Source organism: Atheta coriaria, unplaced genomic scaffold (genome assembly GCF_025399875.1).
Source record: "Atheta coriaria isolate IRGN ID8LTWV9N9 unplaced genomic scaffold, Caltech_Dcor_3.1 hic_scaffold_4_pilon, whole genome shotgun sequence".
Classification (NCBI taxonomy): domain Eukaryota; kingdom Metazoa; phylum Arthropoda; class Insecta; order Coleoptera; family Staphylinidae; genus Dalotia; species Dalotia coriaria.
In genome coordinates, this window is record NW_027045446.1 from 10,757,827 (window position 1) to 10,775,751 (window position 17,925).

The following is a 17,925-nucleotide window of genomic DNA, read 5'->3' on the forward strand; positions in this document are numbered from 1 at the left end:
TACTGTGAATATTCCAATAATTTCCAGCGGAAATACAGCAAATTATTATGAAAACTGTATTTAACAGCCAATTAGGTACACGTAGATTTTATAGACATAGTTGTTTTATTGTATACCTACGGCGGTAATTAGAAATTTACATTGTAATTTGATTAATTGCCAAAATTGTAAAAACAGACAATAATGTCCGAAATGCATATTTTTAAAAATCACTTATTTTTGTATATTAGGTGCATTATTCAAGTTAATAAAGTAAGTAAATTTTTACAAAGCAAACAAAAAAATACTAGGCTTCTGTGAAATGAGAGCAAACAGAAAAAATATTCCTTTTTATGGTTAAGTGAGATAAATGTTTGTGATAAATACTAAAAAGATGATCCCTATGCCTGTACACCTGAAGAAGAAAAAAACTTGAAAAGCTGTCGACATTTATTTGAAGAACGCCTTGCGTTACTAGATTATTCACAGGCCTGCGCGCAGATCATCCACGTCTGACTGTCAAGTGAATAAGAAGTCGAATAAATCAAATAAATCGTAACTTTCAAAGCCGCCGTGCACCGTATGCATAAGATAAAATTTTTAAGAATGCGAATACAACTTGAAATGTGAAATATGTGGGTTAATATTTAAAAACAACATTTGTCTTAATACTCTAAAGATAAAGCAAAAAACAAATCTTTGTTGATACTTTGACAATTTTTTAGAGAACTTTAAATTATAAAAAATATTCTATTTGTTAAATTTTCTCATTTTTCATTTAATTTAACTGTAGTGAAGCATTTGCAAATTATTATGTATATTATGAATGTAAAATACAGTAAATATTCATCACAAATTTTAGTATATCCAATATTATATAACAAGCGGATGTTTTAAAAAATATTTGAATTTTATTCTAGTGAGTTCTGTTCGTTGCATTTTAGTACAATAGTGCGCAAATTGCTATTTTTATTGAGTCGTTTCAACTATAAATTGAGTACCAATAAATTTGTCATAAAAAATTTAAATATTTGATTTTTCACACTTAATTTACAATACACAATGCACAATTTCCTACCTGAAGTGATACAAAATGAATTTCTCTTAACTGATCTTTATGTGGCTATAAATTTTTGCTTAGAAATGCGTTTTTGGCACTTTCGTTTGGAGACAATATGCAGAATAGCGTAAGCAATTTCCGCCGCCCCTTTGCCGAATCATAAAGACATCAAACGCTTGAGCGAACCGACCAGTCCCCAAATCTGGATGCGGGTGAGTGTGGGAAAGCCGTAAAATTCTAAAAAGAACGCGTGCGGGCACACACATATCACGTATGCGCCGTCGAGAAACGGAAACGCGCGCGATGGATGTGACAAAAAAGTGCAAACACCGTAAAGACCGAAACGAGCGTGCCGAATAATGGCGAATGGGTCTGAGGCAGGAAACAAAGCACAAACAATCTTTGGGGCTCAAAGCCAACAGAAAAAACCCGACGGGAAAAAAAGCCCTAAACAATACGCGTCGAATGATAACAAGTGAAAAGTGAAACAAAAATACCGAGCTAATTCAAAATCGTTCGTGCTGATAATACTCGAAATGTCAAAATAACCGAATAACAGGTTAAAAGTGTACGCAACAACAGAAATGAAAAGCACAAAAAATTTATGTGTGATTTTAATTTCGCTTGGTGCTTTCCATTACTGTATTGTTTCAAGAGCGTGATAAAATACGAAAATCACTCCAGGAATAAACAAAAAGCATGAAAAGTAATCCCTTCAAAGCTTTGCAGCTTGTCGCGCAGAAGGATTAAAGTGAAGCTTTGACCATCCGTTGCCACAAAGGACGCTTTACGAGTTGCGCAAGCAAAAATTCAAGACGACAAAAAAACCGACAAGACTAAAAATAAAATAAAACCCTCACAAACCTCCAGATATAATTTTCGTAATAAAATAGAACTTACAATTTATACTAAATTGCGGCTGATAGTTTTTCACATAAATTCCCAATTTGTTTGGAGGCCTCATGAGGATACGTTTATAATGAAGGCTTCAATTTCAATTTGCGCTTTGTACTGCTCGCTTGATGATGCTCGATTTGAATTTTTGTCGTCCCTAGCCGGACGTGAGCGGGCCCAGCTTGGCTCATCCGCAACCACTTTGTGTTATTTCGCGTCCGTAAATTTTGAATTTGCACTCGAGCAATAATGGTTTCTAGAAGTGGGCATAGCGGCATATATCACGAGACGAGGGGCGGCGCGGTGCGCTCGTGAACCGTGTAACGTCCGAACGCATTGTTCATCGTACAAAATGGAAGCGAATCTCTTGAGGTTGGGCTGAACACACCGCGGCGGAGGTGCGCGCACTTTGCAGCTAGGTTACGCTCGTTTTTGGTGGACTCACAAAAGCCCAAAGTGCCGCCTGTTTCCGAATACATCACAATTATGGCCTTGTTACATGTCAGCGCGGATAGTTTTCACGTGAAAGGAAAATTTTCCTGTTCTTTTGAAATATATATCTTGAAGATAAAATATTTTCACAAACGGAATTTAAAAAAATTGTAATTTTCATCAAAACTAAGCACTTATCAAAATTTTAGTAAATGAATGAAATAAATGAATAATGCAATTAATATATGTTATTGAATTGATCTAGTATCTAATTTCGTAAATGTAAAATAATATTATGTTACAACTGCGCGTGGTTTCCCGGTATTTCCCGTATTTTGACGCTTGCTTCGATGTTTATTGTTACAATTTGGTAAATGGCACGCGTTAGGAGCTGTATTAACGCACGTAACATCCGAACACATCGAGTGCTTTAACGTCGGACGCAATCATTTGCGATGGCGGCGTCCGGAAAACAGCCGATGCCCGGCGCTGCCACCAATCGGCACCTCCACCAGTGCGCGCAGCGTGTGATTACTCCCGATTCAACCACAGTAGCTCTCTAGTTCAACATGTCGGTACCCAAGCACCCTCTAATAATTAACGCACACGGTTGTTTATTGCATTATCGTTGTTTGTTCATTTTAGCCAAGTAAATGTACTCGAATGCGACCCAAAACATATTCAAAATTTCACAATTTCAAAAATTAACGTGCAAAGATTTTCGATTTTTGATTTGATACACTGATTGCATCCTTGCTTGCATCCCTATTGTATAAAGCGGTTGTTGCGTGAGTCGTTATCGAGCGAGGAATTTGAGAGGAAACAATAGCACAAACAATGCAATGTTGTTCCAGCGACGCGATGAAAAGCTCTGCAAAGCTCGTATAACATAAGGTGAAACAGACGCGTTGCAGGCGCGCGAAAGGTTTGCGTGTAGAGCGGTCGTACATCGGCGGATGTTACAAACAAAAAGTTACATCAAAATTCCGACGGAAACGAGCATTATTCATTTATAGGCCATGACATGCAGAATCGTGTTATACAACACCACACATACCCACGCACACGTACACGTGCATACACAGCTCTTTTGCAGGCTTTATCCGCTTGCGTGAACACAAAGAACGACAAAGGCGCGCGTAATTTGAGCACAAATTTCTGTTTTATGTGGTTACGTCTTGTTTTCTTTTTCATCTGGTTTTCATCTTGCGTTCCGCGTATGCAACATGTTTTGTTTGTAAATATGTTTTATTAACATCCAGTATGTGGCATTTGTAATATGCAACTGATAAGTATATGTGTTGTGCAACACTTGTGCTTGCAATGAAGCGAATGGCGTATGATAAAGTCAACACTTGGTGGTTTAGACATCGGATTCGGCTTTTCCGCATCAGTTTGTCATTACGACCACGCATTCACATTGGCAATGGACAAAGCATTAGACTCATGAAAATCTACGCCAAAGAAATGTTATATTTACTAATTACACAGTATGAAATGTGACATAATAATAAAATACACAATTTCAAACATTTTAAAATCACGTATCCGTAATCACGTTGGATACAATTCAATTAATGTACTCGTATTGTAGTAACTTTAAATTAGCGAATGTTTTGCGTATTGATGAAGCATTACAATTGTGCCCAATTCATCGGTGCATGAGGAACAATTAGCGAATGCGGTCATCGCGACTCATAAAACGAACTAACGCGCAATTATTATGCAACCGCATGATTAGATAATCGCCCAAATGGACGTTTGCAACGTGTGCATTGTTTCAATGTTCTGCGAGTCCAATTCGGAACGATTCGAATGCACGATGGACATTGAAAACGTTTATTTCGTCCGGTTCCAAATGACATTCGGTCGACGATATTAATTAAAAGTGATTAATCCCTTAGTCGACGTGGCGTGAAACTTTATTGAGCATAACATTTGTATTAATTGCAAAATATTGGAAACATTTAAATTAAAAATGAAAGTCTGTCTAACTAAAAATAATACTTAGCAAAAACACTTCTGGATTTTATAATGCTTTATCAAATTTTAGTAATATTTTAAATTTGAAGCTAAATTTTAGTCACCGAAAGGCATAATATTACAAAATAAAAAATTGTTTCCTTATATTTGTCACGTGCCCCTAGGAAATCAAATGTGTACCCAACGTAATATAAAAGTAAAATTTGCACATGGCGCACATACGAATATAAAGACAATTCAACCAGTCACACAAGAAATAGAATCCAATTTCGCCTTGAAGATGTTTTGCGTTCCCTAGTTAATTTTTTGTGCATTTTTTCGATTCTCGTTTTTCCAACTTTCGAAGTTAAAGCAAAAGCAATAAAATTTCAAAGTTTGCAAACAAAACTGAAAATTTAGTGGCTTGTTAAACTGGGATATTAATTACTTTAGAAGTTTATATCCAGTCTATTAACCTGATTAAACCATAAATTACTTCATTTTTCATTGCACTGCTGTATTGCAGAGAGATAACATGATGCGATTTAGCCGCAGACGCAGCATTCAGCATCGCTGGCACCTCCACCAATCCAACGCTTCCAACCGGATGATTCCGACCGGAATCGTATAAAAATATAAATCAACTTTTTTTTATCTCCCGAGTCGCAGAGGAGGATGCGAATTCCCGCTCGCAAACATGACGCGTCGCGCGGTGAGTAAACAAATAACATCCGTCCAATGCTCCGTGCTTCAGCGCTAAACATCCTTCGAAAGCAAAACTAAAAAGACGCCGTGAGAAAGAAGAAGCGCCAGGCTCCAGGCAGAGTTAAAACTACTTGCCATGTTGCCCAAGAGTAGCAGAGCGTATAGGGAAGACATAAAATGAACGCCAAGATAATGGAATTACTGAATCATGAGGAAAATATCGTGCGTTATGGCCTTATAGATTCGGCCATTCCATGATAACAAGATTCTATCTTTAGGATTAGACTTGGAAAATATTTACTTTTTCAACTTCCCAACTCAAGGACAAGGCTAACTCCTGGCATACAAGAAAAACATAAAAAAATAAAATAAACGTCTTTAAAAGTTTATGAAATTCGCAAGCTTTCTCTTTCCTGCTGTGCGCTTAAAAGTAACAAAATTATTACCTTTGAGGAAGTCATCCTTATTTATTCGATCACAAAAATACTGATATATTGTGCGGATTTATACGACACGTTGAACTTCACGAGGACGAAGATGAAGAGTATCAGGGTGGATAAAACATGTCGAGATAAATTGAATGAGAGAATATTTCCGGTACATTTTGTTATGAAAGCTTCAAAGAGACTTACAAAGTGTTATAGTTGAGTAATTCATTTGCATTAAGCAATATTTTCACAAAGAAATTTATTAGCTACGAGAATCTGCAGGCGTTTCATTAGCCATATTAATATTTAATATATTTAATGTAAAATTTAAAAAAACTGCTTTTAAAAATAATTTATATTAAAATTATGACGGAAGAGAATTCATAGTGAAATTCTACATCTATTTGTGTAAATATTGTTTTAAACAAATAATTGCACTCAAAATTATGAAAATTTCAAACATATTTCTAGTTATAATTAAAACTTAAATTAAATTTATACTACAAGTGAATTAAACATCGTTTAATAGATGGTAATATATTTTTGCTCGTTTAGTTTGTTTTTGTTGTATTTGCTGTTTTTTTAAAGAATAAATTTACCTTTGCTCGGCCTCTCTCGCAAGTCATAAATATCCTTTTCTTTGGCACACGCAAAATAAACACTTTGCATAAAAAGCACACCAATAAAACCGAACCAATACATTTTTATATTCAATTTTTTTGATTTTGATGAACTAAATATTTATTTTTAATTTTTGAAGTGTTGGCACTCAATTAATATTTTAATAATTTCGTAATTCGATTATTTCGTTTAATTGGTTTGTTTTAGGAGTTGCTATCGCGAAATATTGGCGCGCGGTTAGTGCACTCGAAGCACTTGGAGTGCGCCGGCCGGTAGTTCGCGGCGGAATAGAGTGCGCAACGAGGAAAACGCTTTCCCGCCGCCAGCACGCACGGCGCTCTGAGTGGAAAACGAGTGGAAAGCATGCGCAGCGGCCAGTCCTCACGGTGTGCACATTTCGCAGATTAAACTCGTTATTTTTCCTCGACACGTTTGTGATACCTTAAGTATTTCTGCATCGAATTAAACACGCTTCTGATAATAAGCCAGCTGCAGCAACAAGTACAAATATTTGAATTTCCACAGCCATATATAAATTTATATATAAAATTAAAATTTAAAAGAAATTAATTAAAATTTAAATCAAAAAATTCAAATCTTCACCCATTTTTTTAATATTTTTAGATTTAATGTGATATTTGAGTGTTTTTCATAAAATATTTCAAATTCAGCAGTAAAGGCAACATTTACTCTCCCTACGTGACTTTAATATAACATTCGTCCTGCGACGTCTTCGGTCACGATTTAAATTCCTCATCCTTGCAACTGCTACCACTACAACCAGTTCTAGAGACACGTGTTATAATCGTTCCAAAATCCTGCAAACTTCTCGCTTGCCAAGGCTAACCAAAAAGACGAAGACCAAAAGCAAAATTACAAAAACGTAAAAACCAACTAAAACTATGCTCAAACTTTTTCCTGTGTTTTCCCGTTCACAAGCCAATGCCTTATTTTATATTACAAGAGTTTCAGTTTGAACTCCAGCATGAGTTTCAACGGGCAACAACTGTTTTCAGCATTCTTGCTTTTTTTTCGACATTTTCGTGGGAGTGTGATGTGCAGCACGTGCACGCATACCTTCTGTGTTAAATCGGCTTGTAATTCTGGCTGTTTGCGCAACCTTGGAGATGCTTGTAAAAATAAAATTTTAGTTTTCGGTTGAGGAAAAAGTTTGCGAATAAAATCGCAAAGGAAGCTGCGCGCGGACGTAATAACATTTCAAACAAAGTGAGCGCGCGCACACACACATTGAGATAAAATACGAAATGAGAAAATGCGAAAATTCACAGCCGGAGGCGAAAAAAGAAGATTTTTATTATCGACTGACCGGGTAAGATCGAATCGCGGACCTTTTGTAACGCAGCAAACGACTATTTGAAATGAAAATTTGAAAAGTCCAGCAAAGAAGAATTCAATTTAACACGAATGGCTTGTAAACTTTCCGGTTGCAAGCACATCGTCAAACTTGTTCAAATTTTCGCTAAAGAATTTGAATTACTAAAACCTTTTCAATTGTACATCACAATCCAACCCATTATAAGCCAAACACAATAAAAACTTCCTTTCATATTTCCTACATTATGACATAAAAGTTTAACGCACGCGAAAGAAATGTTTTTGTATAATTTCATTCAAATATTTTCCGACAATTTCATTAATGGTTATTCATTTCGAACGCTGTAAATGTAAAACGCCGACGTAAACAAACAACCAGAGAATGGAAAACTAACAAAGCACAGAACTACCCAAAAGAGACAGAAGAAACATTGCGGAGAAGCAAACTATTTACTTAACAAACTTATCTTACCTTTACTTATGTTTGCTACGAACCGCCGACGAACGGAAACGGCGGAAACGTATTAGAGCCACGAAGAAGAAAAGACGCCGGCGATAAGTGGGCAAACACAGGCGCACCACCAGCAAAACAAAAACAAAATTGCCGAAACGCAGAAACACGGATGCGGAAAAACATGAAAATTACATTAACATAATACAAAAAATAAAATAAACATAAAATTTACAATCGAAATAATATAAAATCCTTGTTTTGTGTTTCGCGTAAAATTTATGAACATTAACTTAAAGTTAAAACGTATTTATCCACCAACAGTACTTTAAAAACCAAGTAAAAAATAGTCTGAATTGAATTATAAAAAATTGCGGATTACCAATCAACGCAATATTGAATGTGCATTCTATGTGCATTTCCGGTCTGCTGTTATTCGGGTTATCGAGCATGGTCATTTAGAGTAACGGATACAACTCGTTTTAAGTGCGGTCTAACGATTCCAGCGCACTGCTGTAACTCTCTCCGCAAAAGTTAATTGACATGCCACGCTCGTGTACAAACGACAGCATCAAACTCCGCCAGCCGCTGCAGCAAATACAATTACCTCTGGAAAAGTGCGGGTGCAAGTGTTGGTTAGAGACCGAGCGCAAATGAGCAGATTGCAATCGGATGAAGAGCATTAAAGACATTAAAGAGAGCGTTTGAAGTTCGGTCACTCGACCGCCCACATTGAAAGCGCGCGCGTGTGTGGGTGGATTGTTGCGGTGTGCTTGTGTGCGGACTCAGGCGCGGTAGTTTAATGACTAATCCTTGAATTTATCCCTACTCTTAATCCCTTACACATTATTTTCAGAGTGTGTCGCGTGTGTGTGTGTATGTGTAATTGAGCTAGGAGAGTACTTCTAAACTTCCTTGGATTCTTTGGTTCTTTATTAGGTAGGCTCGAGGCATAGATAAATAGATCAAGATAATAGACGTTAATTATACAGGATAATATAAAAAAAGAGTTTTTTATTATGAATTTGAAGTAAAATTGCGTTGATTTATCGATTTGTTAAAATTTGCTATTCATGAACAATTATCCCTTATTCCCTATAAACTATTTCCTACATAAAGTCCTTTCCGGGACTTGTCCCATTGGTAATCACACCAATTTAAATTCATAGGTAGACGAGTTTATATTTAAATTTTCCCTGAACTTATACCTTCCTTCATTTCAATACCTTTCAGATAAATAATCTGTAAACTAAATTCCATAATAATTTCAATCAGTCAATATTTAAGTTTTCAATTACTTTCGGTGATCATAATATTTTTATGATTATGGTAATTTATTGAAAGTAACTTTGCCAATGTGTAACATCTAATATAAACTACACACGATGAGAAAGTTTTGCGAATCTTAAAGAAGCTGATATATTCTTAGCGGGCGTCCAGTAGACGGCGTTTGTTTCGTCACGGTTCTATTACAAGCTTGCCGGTTTGACGTTCGTGGCAAGGATAAGAAAAGTGCGAAAAAGCAATTTCCTACTTTACAAGTTCCTTCCGCGCTATCCCTCCATGCTCGTCTCGCTTCTGTCGAAGACAGGAGTGTATTAAAAACCCAATAAAATTACTTGTACCTACTGAGCAACGCTCGTTGCTGGGATATTGCGTGGAAAGATGATAAGCTAAGAACTACGAGTAAGCTGCCACTAACTAAATTCCTAAAGATTTAAAATACCATTTTTACATAGATATTTATATAAATAAAGTTTTTAAATCACAGCATGAAAACTTTCGTTAAAATTAACTTGGAAAAATTCTAATAATGAAATAATTCATGTAAATATAATAAAAACTAAATTAACCAATTAAAATTTAATTCTAAAGTTCAAAAATTGAATTATATGAGTTTAACAAAAATAAATTGCAAATTAACTTTTGGGACTATTGTTAAACCCGAAACAGTTAAACATTGATTTTCATAATTACACAATAATACATTAATTAGCTCCGACGCAGAAAATGATCAAATTTGAAATTGCAAAATCAGACTATTTTGCTTCAATAAACCAAACTTATTTTGCTGCATAACTGGCGTACTTTGTAAACTATTCGCTATCTACTAAACAGTTATGAAGTTATTAATGAGAAACAAAGTATGCGAAATACTAATTTTCAGAATTAATATTACATAACCTCTATAACAAATACTTTCAATTTTAATTGATCATGTTTTTCTCAACTAATGTCTTTACTTTTAGTGCAGCACATAATTAATACTTAAAACAGCTGTTATAATAAACACGACAAATTCTATAAAATTGCACACCGAATGCGTTAGTTATTTGCTAATTTACTTGCATTTTGCCAAGCGATATAAATGCAGTCCTCTAACAATATTTACCCAAATGGATTTCCATCAACGAAATGACAACAATTTTATAATAAATTGAATATACGTGTTTATAAAAAACAATATAAATATAATTCAGTAAATATACAAATTGTTTCGCAATTTTGCATTTCCACCACAATGCATGTTTTCAATTAGTTCCTAATAGTGAGAATACCTTTTGAAAACATCTCGTACAACTCTTAAACTTCCACCAGTCTGGAAGAAAGTCGACGAAGTAAGTCTTCGTCCGAAAGTCTAAAACGAAGTAAATTCTCTCGTTTAAAAGCGGCGAACGCGCGAGACTTTGAAGACTCTCGCACTAAGGCGCGCATTGTGTACAAATTACACTTATTAAGCTGTAGAATTGCGGCGAAAAGGAAAATAATCAAACAATTTGCCACAGCGGCATACTCTTTCTTCTTTTTCGCTTCGAATAACAAACGCAGTTATAAATACAGTAATACCAACTGCGAACTGCACTCGCACACGAAATGAACACATCGTCACGAGCGACGCGAGAACAAAGGAACCGCGAATGGAATTTAAAAGATAAATTTGCGCTAAATTAATGTACATGTTGATGTGCACTTGTACACGTGATGAACGTCTCCAATACACTCATAGAATAAAAAAGTTTGAAAGTTCGTTTGATGATTTTATTACCACGATATAAAAGCCTGAATGTTGGTATAATTTAATTTAAAGTTTAATTTTTGTTACGTTTTAAATTAAGTTTTATGGAGATAGGGAAATGCTCAGGGCGCCTCCACCATGTGACTAAAGTCCGTGACTAAAGTTTTTAGTCACGTGTTTAAAAAAAACACTTTGTGTCTCAAAACCGTGAAAACAAGCGTTTTAAAGGTGCAAGTAGATAAAATTTATTTGTTTGCGTTTGTTGGTAGTTTGTTGCTTACATTTTCGTATCAGCATGCTAAGCAACGATCTCATTTGTTATCTGTCGCTTGAACATCATGATCATTACCAGCGAAAACAGGCCCGGTGTATGTACTTTGCTTAAACACCTATTGTTCCATCGCTCCCCGCGAAACTAAGATATCTCGTCATTCAAAGCCGTCCGACATAAGTCGATACAGCAGCTCGTCTCCCTTCCGCGCGTATATTTTACATAACAATGTGAAAACGCGAAAATCCGTGTATACGAGAATCCGGCTTTGATTCATTTACAGATTGCGAGTTTCCCATTTTCACAAGAGTAGAATCTCTTTCTCATTCCGACAGCGAGACTACGAGGTGTGTCGCGGCATCAACGAGGCCACGTTCAAGATTTACCAATCTCAACCCGAAGAGTAAAACACTAAAAGGTTGCTGGTGGAATTACGAAGAGTGTTCTTAATTTAATAGCACCAGAGAGTTTATTTACTGATTATGTTTGGGAAGTGCTTTCAAAAGTTTAATGTTAACAAGAATGTTTTTAATTGTTTAACTTCTATTATTTTTTGACTTGCAGGTTTTTTCTACTTGTTTTTAAAATAAAATAAAATTTACACAATTTACAATTGTTTGGTTCTTTATGACGAAGCGTAAAAGTTGAGCATTTAACATTTATGACATTATTATCATAACATTTGCGAGCTAAGAGTTTTCATCTGTGAATATACACTTCTTTGGTGTCCTGTGTACGTTTACATCTGGTCGCAGTTGCGTCCTCATGAATAAAACGCAGGAAAATAATGATGTTGCAAGAGAACATGCTTTTTGTGTATAACTAGCGCGTTTACCTTTTGAACCCACCGAGAAAACATCTCAAAAAGCTTCATAACGCGAAAGGATAAATATATATACCTACATATACGAGAACATACAATACCTCTCCACATATACTACATCTACTATTATTACAGCGCAGAAATATAGACTTGTAATTTTTCAGAGTACCTATATTATTACACTCTAGGATGTAGAAAATATTAAATTTGGCGAATATTTTTAATACTTTGAAAGGTATGCCAAAGGTCTTAGGACTAGATGACAGGGACAAGCAAAAAGAATGGCAAGGACAACCTGAACACCAAGGATGGTAGTCATGGCAAGTGTCCTCGCTGTATAAACATGAATATTTTAGTATGCATTATGGCGTTTTCACTTCATACATTCAGCGGTGCACTCTCCCTGGAAACCATGCAAACTCTAGACGTGATAGTACCTCAAATCATATACAGGATGTACAAAACACACTACAATATAATATCCCACCAGAAAATACAATAAACAGAAGAAAAATCATATAAAAAATTCTATTTTTTAATCTATCTGATTTTTTACTTTACCTTTTGATTAGTTTTTTTTTATTTTTCACTTTTCTATGTTAAATTTTTAGGTGATGAAACTATAATAACAACTTTAATCAACACAAAGCCTGCCCAAACCTACCTATAAACCTACTTTTTCTTTAGCATTTGGTTTTATGATAGCACTTGCTTTAAACCAACGTTTGATTTATTTTCATCAACACCCGAAATGAAAAACTAATAAACTCGCAGATGCAATGATCAAAACAAAATAATAAAATTCCCGTAAATCAGAATTGATTGATTTGCTCAATTTTAAAATATGTTTTTCTGAAAAATTCAATTTCTACGACTTCAAGAATAAAAAAAAATGACAAGGACTGCGACTGCAGCAGGAGAATCTCATACTGTGTTCTTGATGGAGTCTGAGAATGCAGTGAATGCAAGATTGCTGAATAGCAGAAGAGTATAAGAGAAAAATAACAGCAAGCAACAGAATAGTGTCACAAACATTTTTTTCACGTTTTTTTTTCCTTTTCCTAATAACAACTAAAAATGTACCAGTTATTAGTGAAATTGTTTTTTTTTTCTCTGCCTAGGTCATAATATGATTATTAACTAACCAAAATTCAATTAAAATTTTACTCCCCAAACCCGTACGCCCGGAATATCAACCCTTAGATCCCATCCCTTAATTCCTCATCCACCTCAAACTCGGTTAAAACGCAGCCTAAACGTCGGCATGTGCCATTAAATATGCAAACACGCTCGCCGATGGCGCCGTGACCGCATCGCGCTTCCTGTGCGCTCAACGCCGTCGGGGGCGGCGCCGCGGGCGTCTTGGGTGCAATGCAATTTGTTCATCAACATGCCGGCCCGCAAACCAGCGCACATTAAATGCAATATGCACACGCCGTCGTAATGGAGTTGACACTACAGGTATACCAACAATGCGCAACCCAGCGCGTAAACACGAACGTGGCATTGACTTCCGGTTCGGGATTCTTGAATATTACAAGACAGTTGGTATAAATGCACTGCTACACAATTGCAAGAGTGACTAGGATCGCAAACCGCAGTCAGATGGCAATATAGCTCAATGGGAATTCATGGAAATTTAAATGATAAACCGGTTTACTCAAATCGGAGATGAAATATGACTTAAAATGACTTAAAATGAACTCAAATCTCTAAATGCTATTAACATGAAAATGTAATGAAATTGATGTGTCGCATATTTTCCTCATTTTTTTTTCCTGTGTGTTTTTTGTTCTGCTCATTATATTTTTGTGCGTCGCTTATTCAGATGACAAAAACAGACGCACTTTATGAGTCGCAGCCTGTTGGTAATGAAACAAGTTGGCGCACAATTTTCGACACCCTGTGATGCCAGCAAACGAACAGGAAATGCAAAAGTTGCTGGTGCTTCAACATCAGCCATCATCATCATCACCAAACAAGGACACGCTGCTAGAGATAAAGCGAGAGTCCTAATATCATTGTACATTCCTGTAGCATTTTTTTATACAAAGTGTCAACACAAATTTAATTATTTTTAAAACAAAAAATTACGCAGCAAAAAAATTTCTACTAAAAGTTACGTTATGAATGCTTAAAACAATTTTTATTTAAATTTCGTGTTCAAAGATTAAAGCTTTCATTACAAAAGCATTTTTTGTCACTTGCGCATTGGCGTGTGAACTTTTCCGACAGGCTATAAATTTTTGAAAACTACATTTTAGCGTGGCGCGACCAGCACACGGGTGAAACTACAGCTGCGCTGCTTGTTCGGACACAATTCCATTAGGATTAATATCCTGCGAGTTGCGCTTGTTTGGAGTGCGCAAAAATGCTTGGGGTTGAGCTGGGAAGCCCCGGGATAAAACCGAAAAATTACGATTAAGCGAAAAGTTAGCGTATCAAGTGCAGTAAGGTAATTTAAAATTAACACCTGAAACATCCGTTCGTAAACAAAATAAAAGTAAATAAAAGTAAATGCAGAATTAAATTTTACAGAAGATAATCTTGATTAAGCGAGAATCCGATTTCAATACGTTTAGTTTAGTTTAACGCAACAGATGCGACTAATTTCCAGTTATCCGAGCAATAATTGCCAGACGGTCTTGAGACTCGAAACTTTAACGCAGTACAAGCAATGTTTTATAACATTTATAGCTTTATACGGAAACAGAAGCATTTTATTTGAATTTCACGAAATAAATTCAAGATGTTTGTGTAGAATTTTTAATTGAACATGATATTAATGTTTAATTAACTAGAAAAACTTAAAACTGCTGAATGAATGTCGAAAAATCCTCTTTATACATTTAAAGTTTAAATTGAGTTTTACTTAATTTGTTCAGGGATAGTTCTAAACTTACAAAGTATGGAAAATGAAGAGACTGCATGTTTGATTATTATTCTTTTGAAGTGAGTAAAAATCACAGAGAAAAATTCTCGCCGGTTTAATAAAACGCAAAATTTAATTAAAAAATATCAAAGATCTGCGTAAATTATTAAAATCTATTTAAATAAAGTAAACTAAGATGTTATGCTTGACAGATGTTAGTTCTTTAAATATTTATGTAATGTTTGCATGTTCACTTTATTTATTTGCATCGTGAAATTGTGATTCTCAATATCTTTGCAATGTTTGCACTTTTATCAAGTTTAGCAACTCGTGCGGAATTTATGTTCGTCTCCTTTGAATCTTGCTCTCCGCGTTGGCAGTTGCGCCTCAGTTTCGCCGAGCATATTTGTGTAGTCGTAAAGCAGGCATCGATAAATCCTATCAACTCGCTTCAGACTTGCGGTCCAACACCAGCGTAAGTATATTCCGACCCACAACCACTTCATCTTAACTTGCTTACTTACATTACAACCTAAGCTGATTAAAATGTAATACATCTCCATCAATCAATCAGTCTTTAGAATATTTTCCCGAAATTAAGCTAAAAATCAATTTCGGTAATGTTCGCTAATTAATTTTATCAAATTATCTGTGTTTATGGTTGTCGTAAACGTATTTGATGTTATAACACCTGTTTAGATACTCGTATAAACATAAATCTGAACCTGATGAGATTTACGTTTAGTGTGTATTTAGGAAAAAATGGCACACGTCGAAAATACTCGTCGGAAACTATTTTGTGATACGCGAAGTAAAGCGTAAAATGTTACGGCGTTTTACGAGTACGAGCGTCACTGGGTGGAAAATGCAGTGCAAGAAAATTGAATTTTGCACCAGACAGCAGATGCAATTCTGCCTTTGGATGCAAATTTGTAGTGAAATGAAGTACAAGACATTCATCATTGACTACGTATTCGTATGATAATTTTTAAAGATTCTATACAACATTTCAAGACATTCTTGAATATATAAAACAAATACAGTTAAAAACAAAATCAAAACTTTCAAGATTTTCATCTGATCTAGTTCAAGTTAATCTGGAAGTTGTCAGCAGTTCACAAGTGGTTATCGCGTCTACAACATGATATACTTGTTTGATATATCGATTTGGATAGTTCTTGCAATAGTTTGGACTTACCATGCGGTTTTGCTGGACACCAAGTTAGCAAGCAGTACCTATTTCCTGCCGAGTTGTTGTCGAGTATAAAGTTTGTTGTTGCTTTGCTGCACTATTGCACACGGCACCAATTGCTAGTGATAAAGTCAACGCACCTATAACCTAATAGTATGAGTATATTAAGTATCAGGTATCGACTTGATGCTTATGTTTTCTACTTCCACACTATTACCACGTTTAGTCTTTGTATTTCAACTTTTTATTATGAAACTTTGAACTTTGATCGCGTACTACCGGAAAATGTAAGGATATAAGAGAAAATACATGGAATTTCACGCCACGCACTCGAAATCACATGCGGCCACGCGCGCTGAGCCGATATGAGTAGAAGCAGCGCAGGTTACTTTGCGCATTGACGGCGCATGGCATTTGATATTGGCTTGCGCAGGAAAGTAAACAAATCTCACGACCTTAGTCGTCCTTGATTAAAATCCCACCTTCTTGTCTCAAAATCGTCGAAAATGTTAAAATTATGAAGATTTTAAATTCAATACATTATGTTGATGATTTAATTATAGACACCTAATCGTTTCCTAATTAATGCATAAAATTACAATTTATTTCCTCAAAATGTAAATTTAGTAGTTTACATATCGTAATATGCTTAAAAGCAAATGCTTAAAACCAGTCAAATGTAATATCATGTCATGAGCAACGTTGCTAATTCACTCCGAGAGATGTGATGTGCATTAGATGCGGTTAATTAACATGGCTAATTGAAAGACGCTACTCCAAACTCGAAGTTATATGAATAAAGATTTTCACTTTAGAATTTCTCATTCGTAAAACACGTTATGAATCTAAACTCTGCACGAAACTCAGCGAATTGTTTTGATTTTCAACTTGTAAATATAGTTTCATTAAAAGTAAAGAAAGCAGTGTTTGTACTCGTAGTAGTGTAGCAACACTAATGACGAAGAGAAAATTAACGCGACAAGCGTTGATGAAGACGTTAAAGATGTCTCCTCTGAAGTCAAAGTCACAAAACACTTCGGCACCAGCGTCATAATTTTATTAATATCTAGAGCAGCAGACACCTCCTCCGAGCGGCGTCTGCTGCCTTTTAGTAATTTTCTCTCTTTCCCGGAAACCCTACGCAGCTAGTTATTTAGTTGCTTAAAATGATTTGCGCGTGAAATTGCAGCTTCCACTTCTACGCATTTAGAATCTACATGTACATAAAGTCAAGCAGCTTTTCAATTCATCTAACAAATTTAAACACTCAAATCTTGCAATTTTAGTGTCAAATGTTAAGAATTTCATTTAATTACAATCCAACTTGCACTATAAACACAAAATAATGAAAATTAAATTTTTGTCTAAATATTTCTCGAGAGAAAATGAAATAAAACAGAAAATTTCAGAAAATTTTTATGGAATTTAAATAAGTCTGAATGTGGAAAAATTGTGCTGGTGCTGAGCGATGTCTCGAGAGATTTTCAAATAATTTCTCATTTAGATGCTTGTATAATGAGGGATTTTATATGCGTTTAACTTTTGTTACGCAACTTAAATTGTATATATTTCCAGAAACCAAAAAAAATATTTTTAATGGCGATTTTCATCAATTTGCAAAAATCCAATTCATAATTCTTATAAAAAATAACATTCGTATTTATAAATAAAATGTAAGCTTGCTATAACATAATTCACACCTTACTATGCACATTCTCAAAATAAAATAAAACAAAAAACAGTTCGAAACGCCTGAGAATATTTGCATTGCAAATAAAAATCGATTTGAAATAGCAAAATAAACAAAATAATCTTATTAAATCCCCACAATTTTCTTACTTCTTATTTTTGTCTCTCTATAATGATAGTTCCAAAATCCACGTA

General features: G+C 35.1%; 1 protein-coding gene across 2 annotated transcripts in view; it reads right to left on the bottom strand.

Moving 5' to 3' along the window:
- The window catches only part of Sol1, a 110,826-nt gene that overhangs the window by 16,296 nt on the left and 76,605 nt on the right, over positions 1 to 17,925 (bottom strand). Inside the window, exon 1 of one of the 2 annotated variants that reach the window (XM_065301617.1) lies at positions 6,060 to 6,355. The exons of the other annotated variant lie outside the window; for it this stretch is intronic. Coding sequence (XP_065157689.1) covers positions 6,060 to 6,162 — 103 coding nt within the window. The 5' untranslated portion in view covers positions 6,163 to 6,355. Of the gene's footprint in view, positions 1 to 6,059; positions 6,356 to 17,925 lie in introns of those variants that run through there. 2 annotated transcript variants of the gene reach the window in all.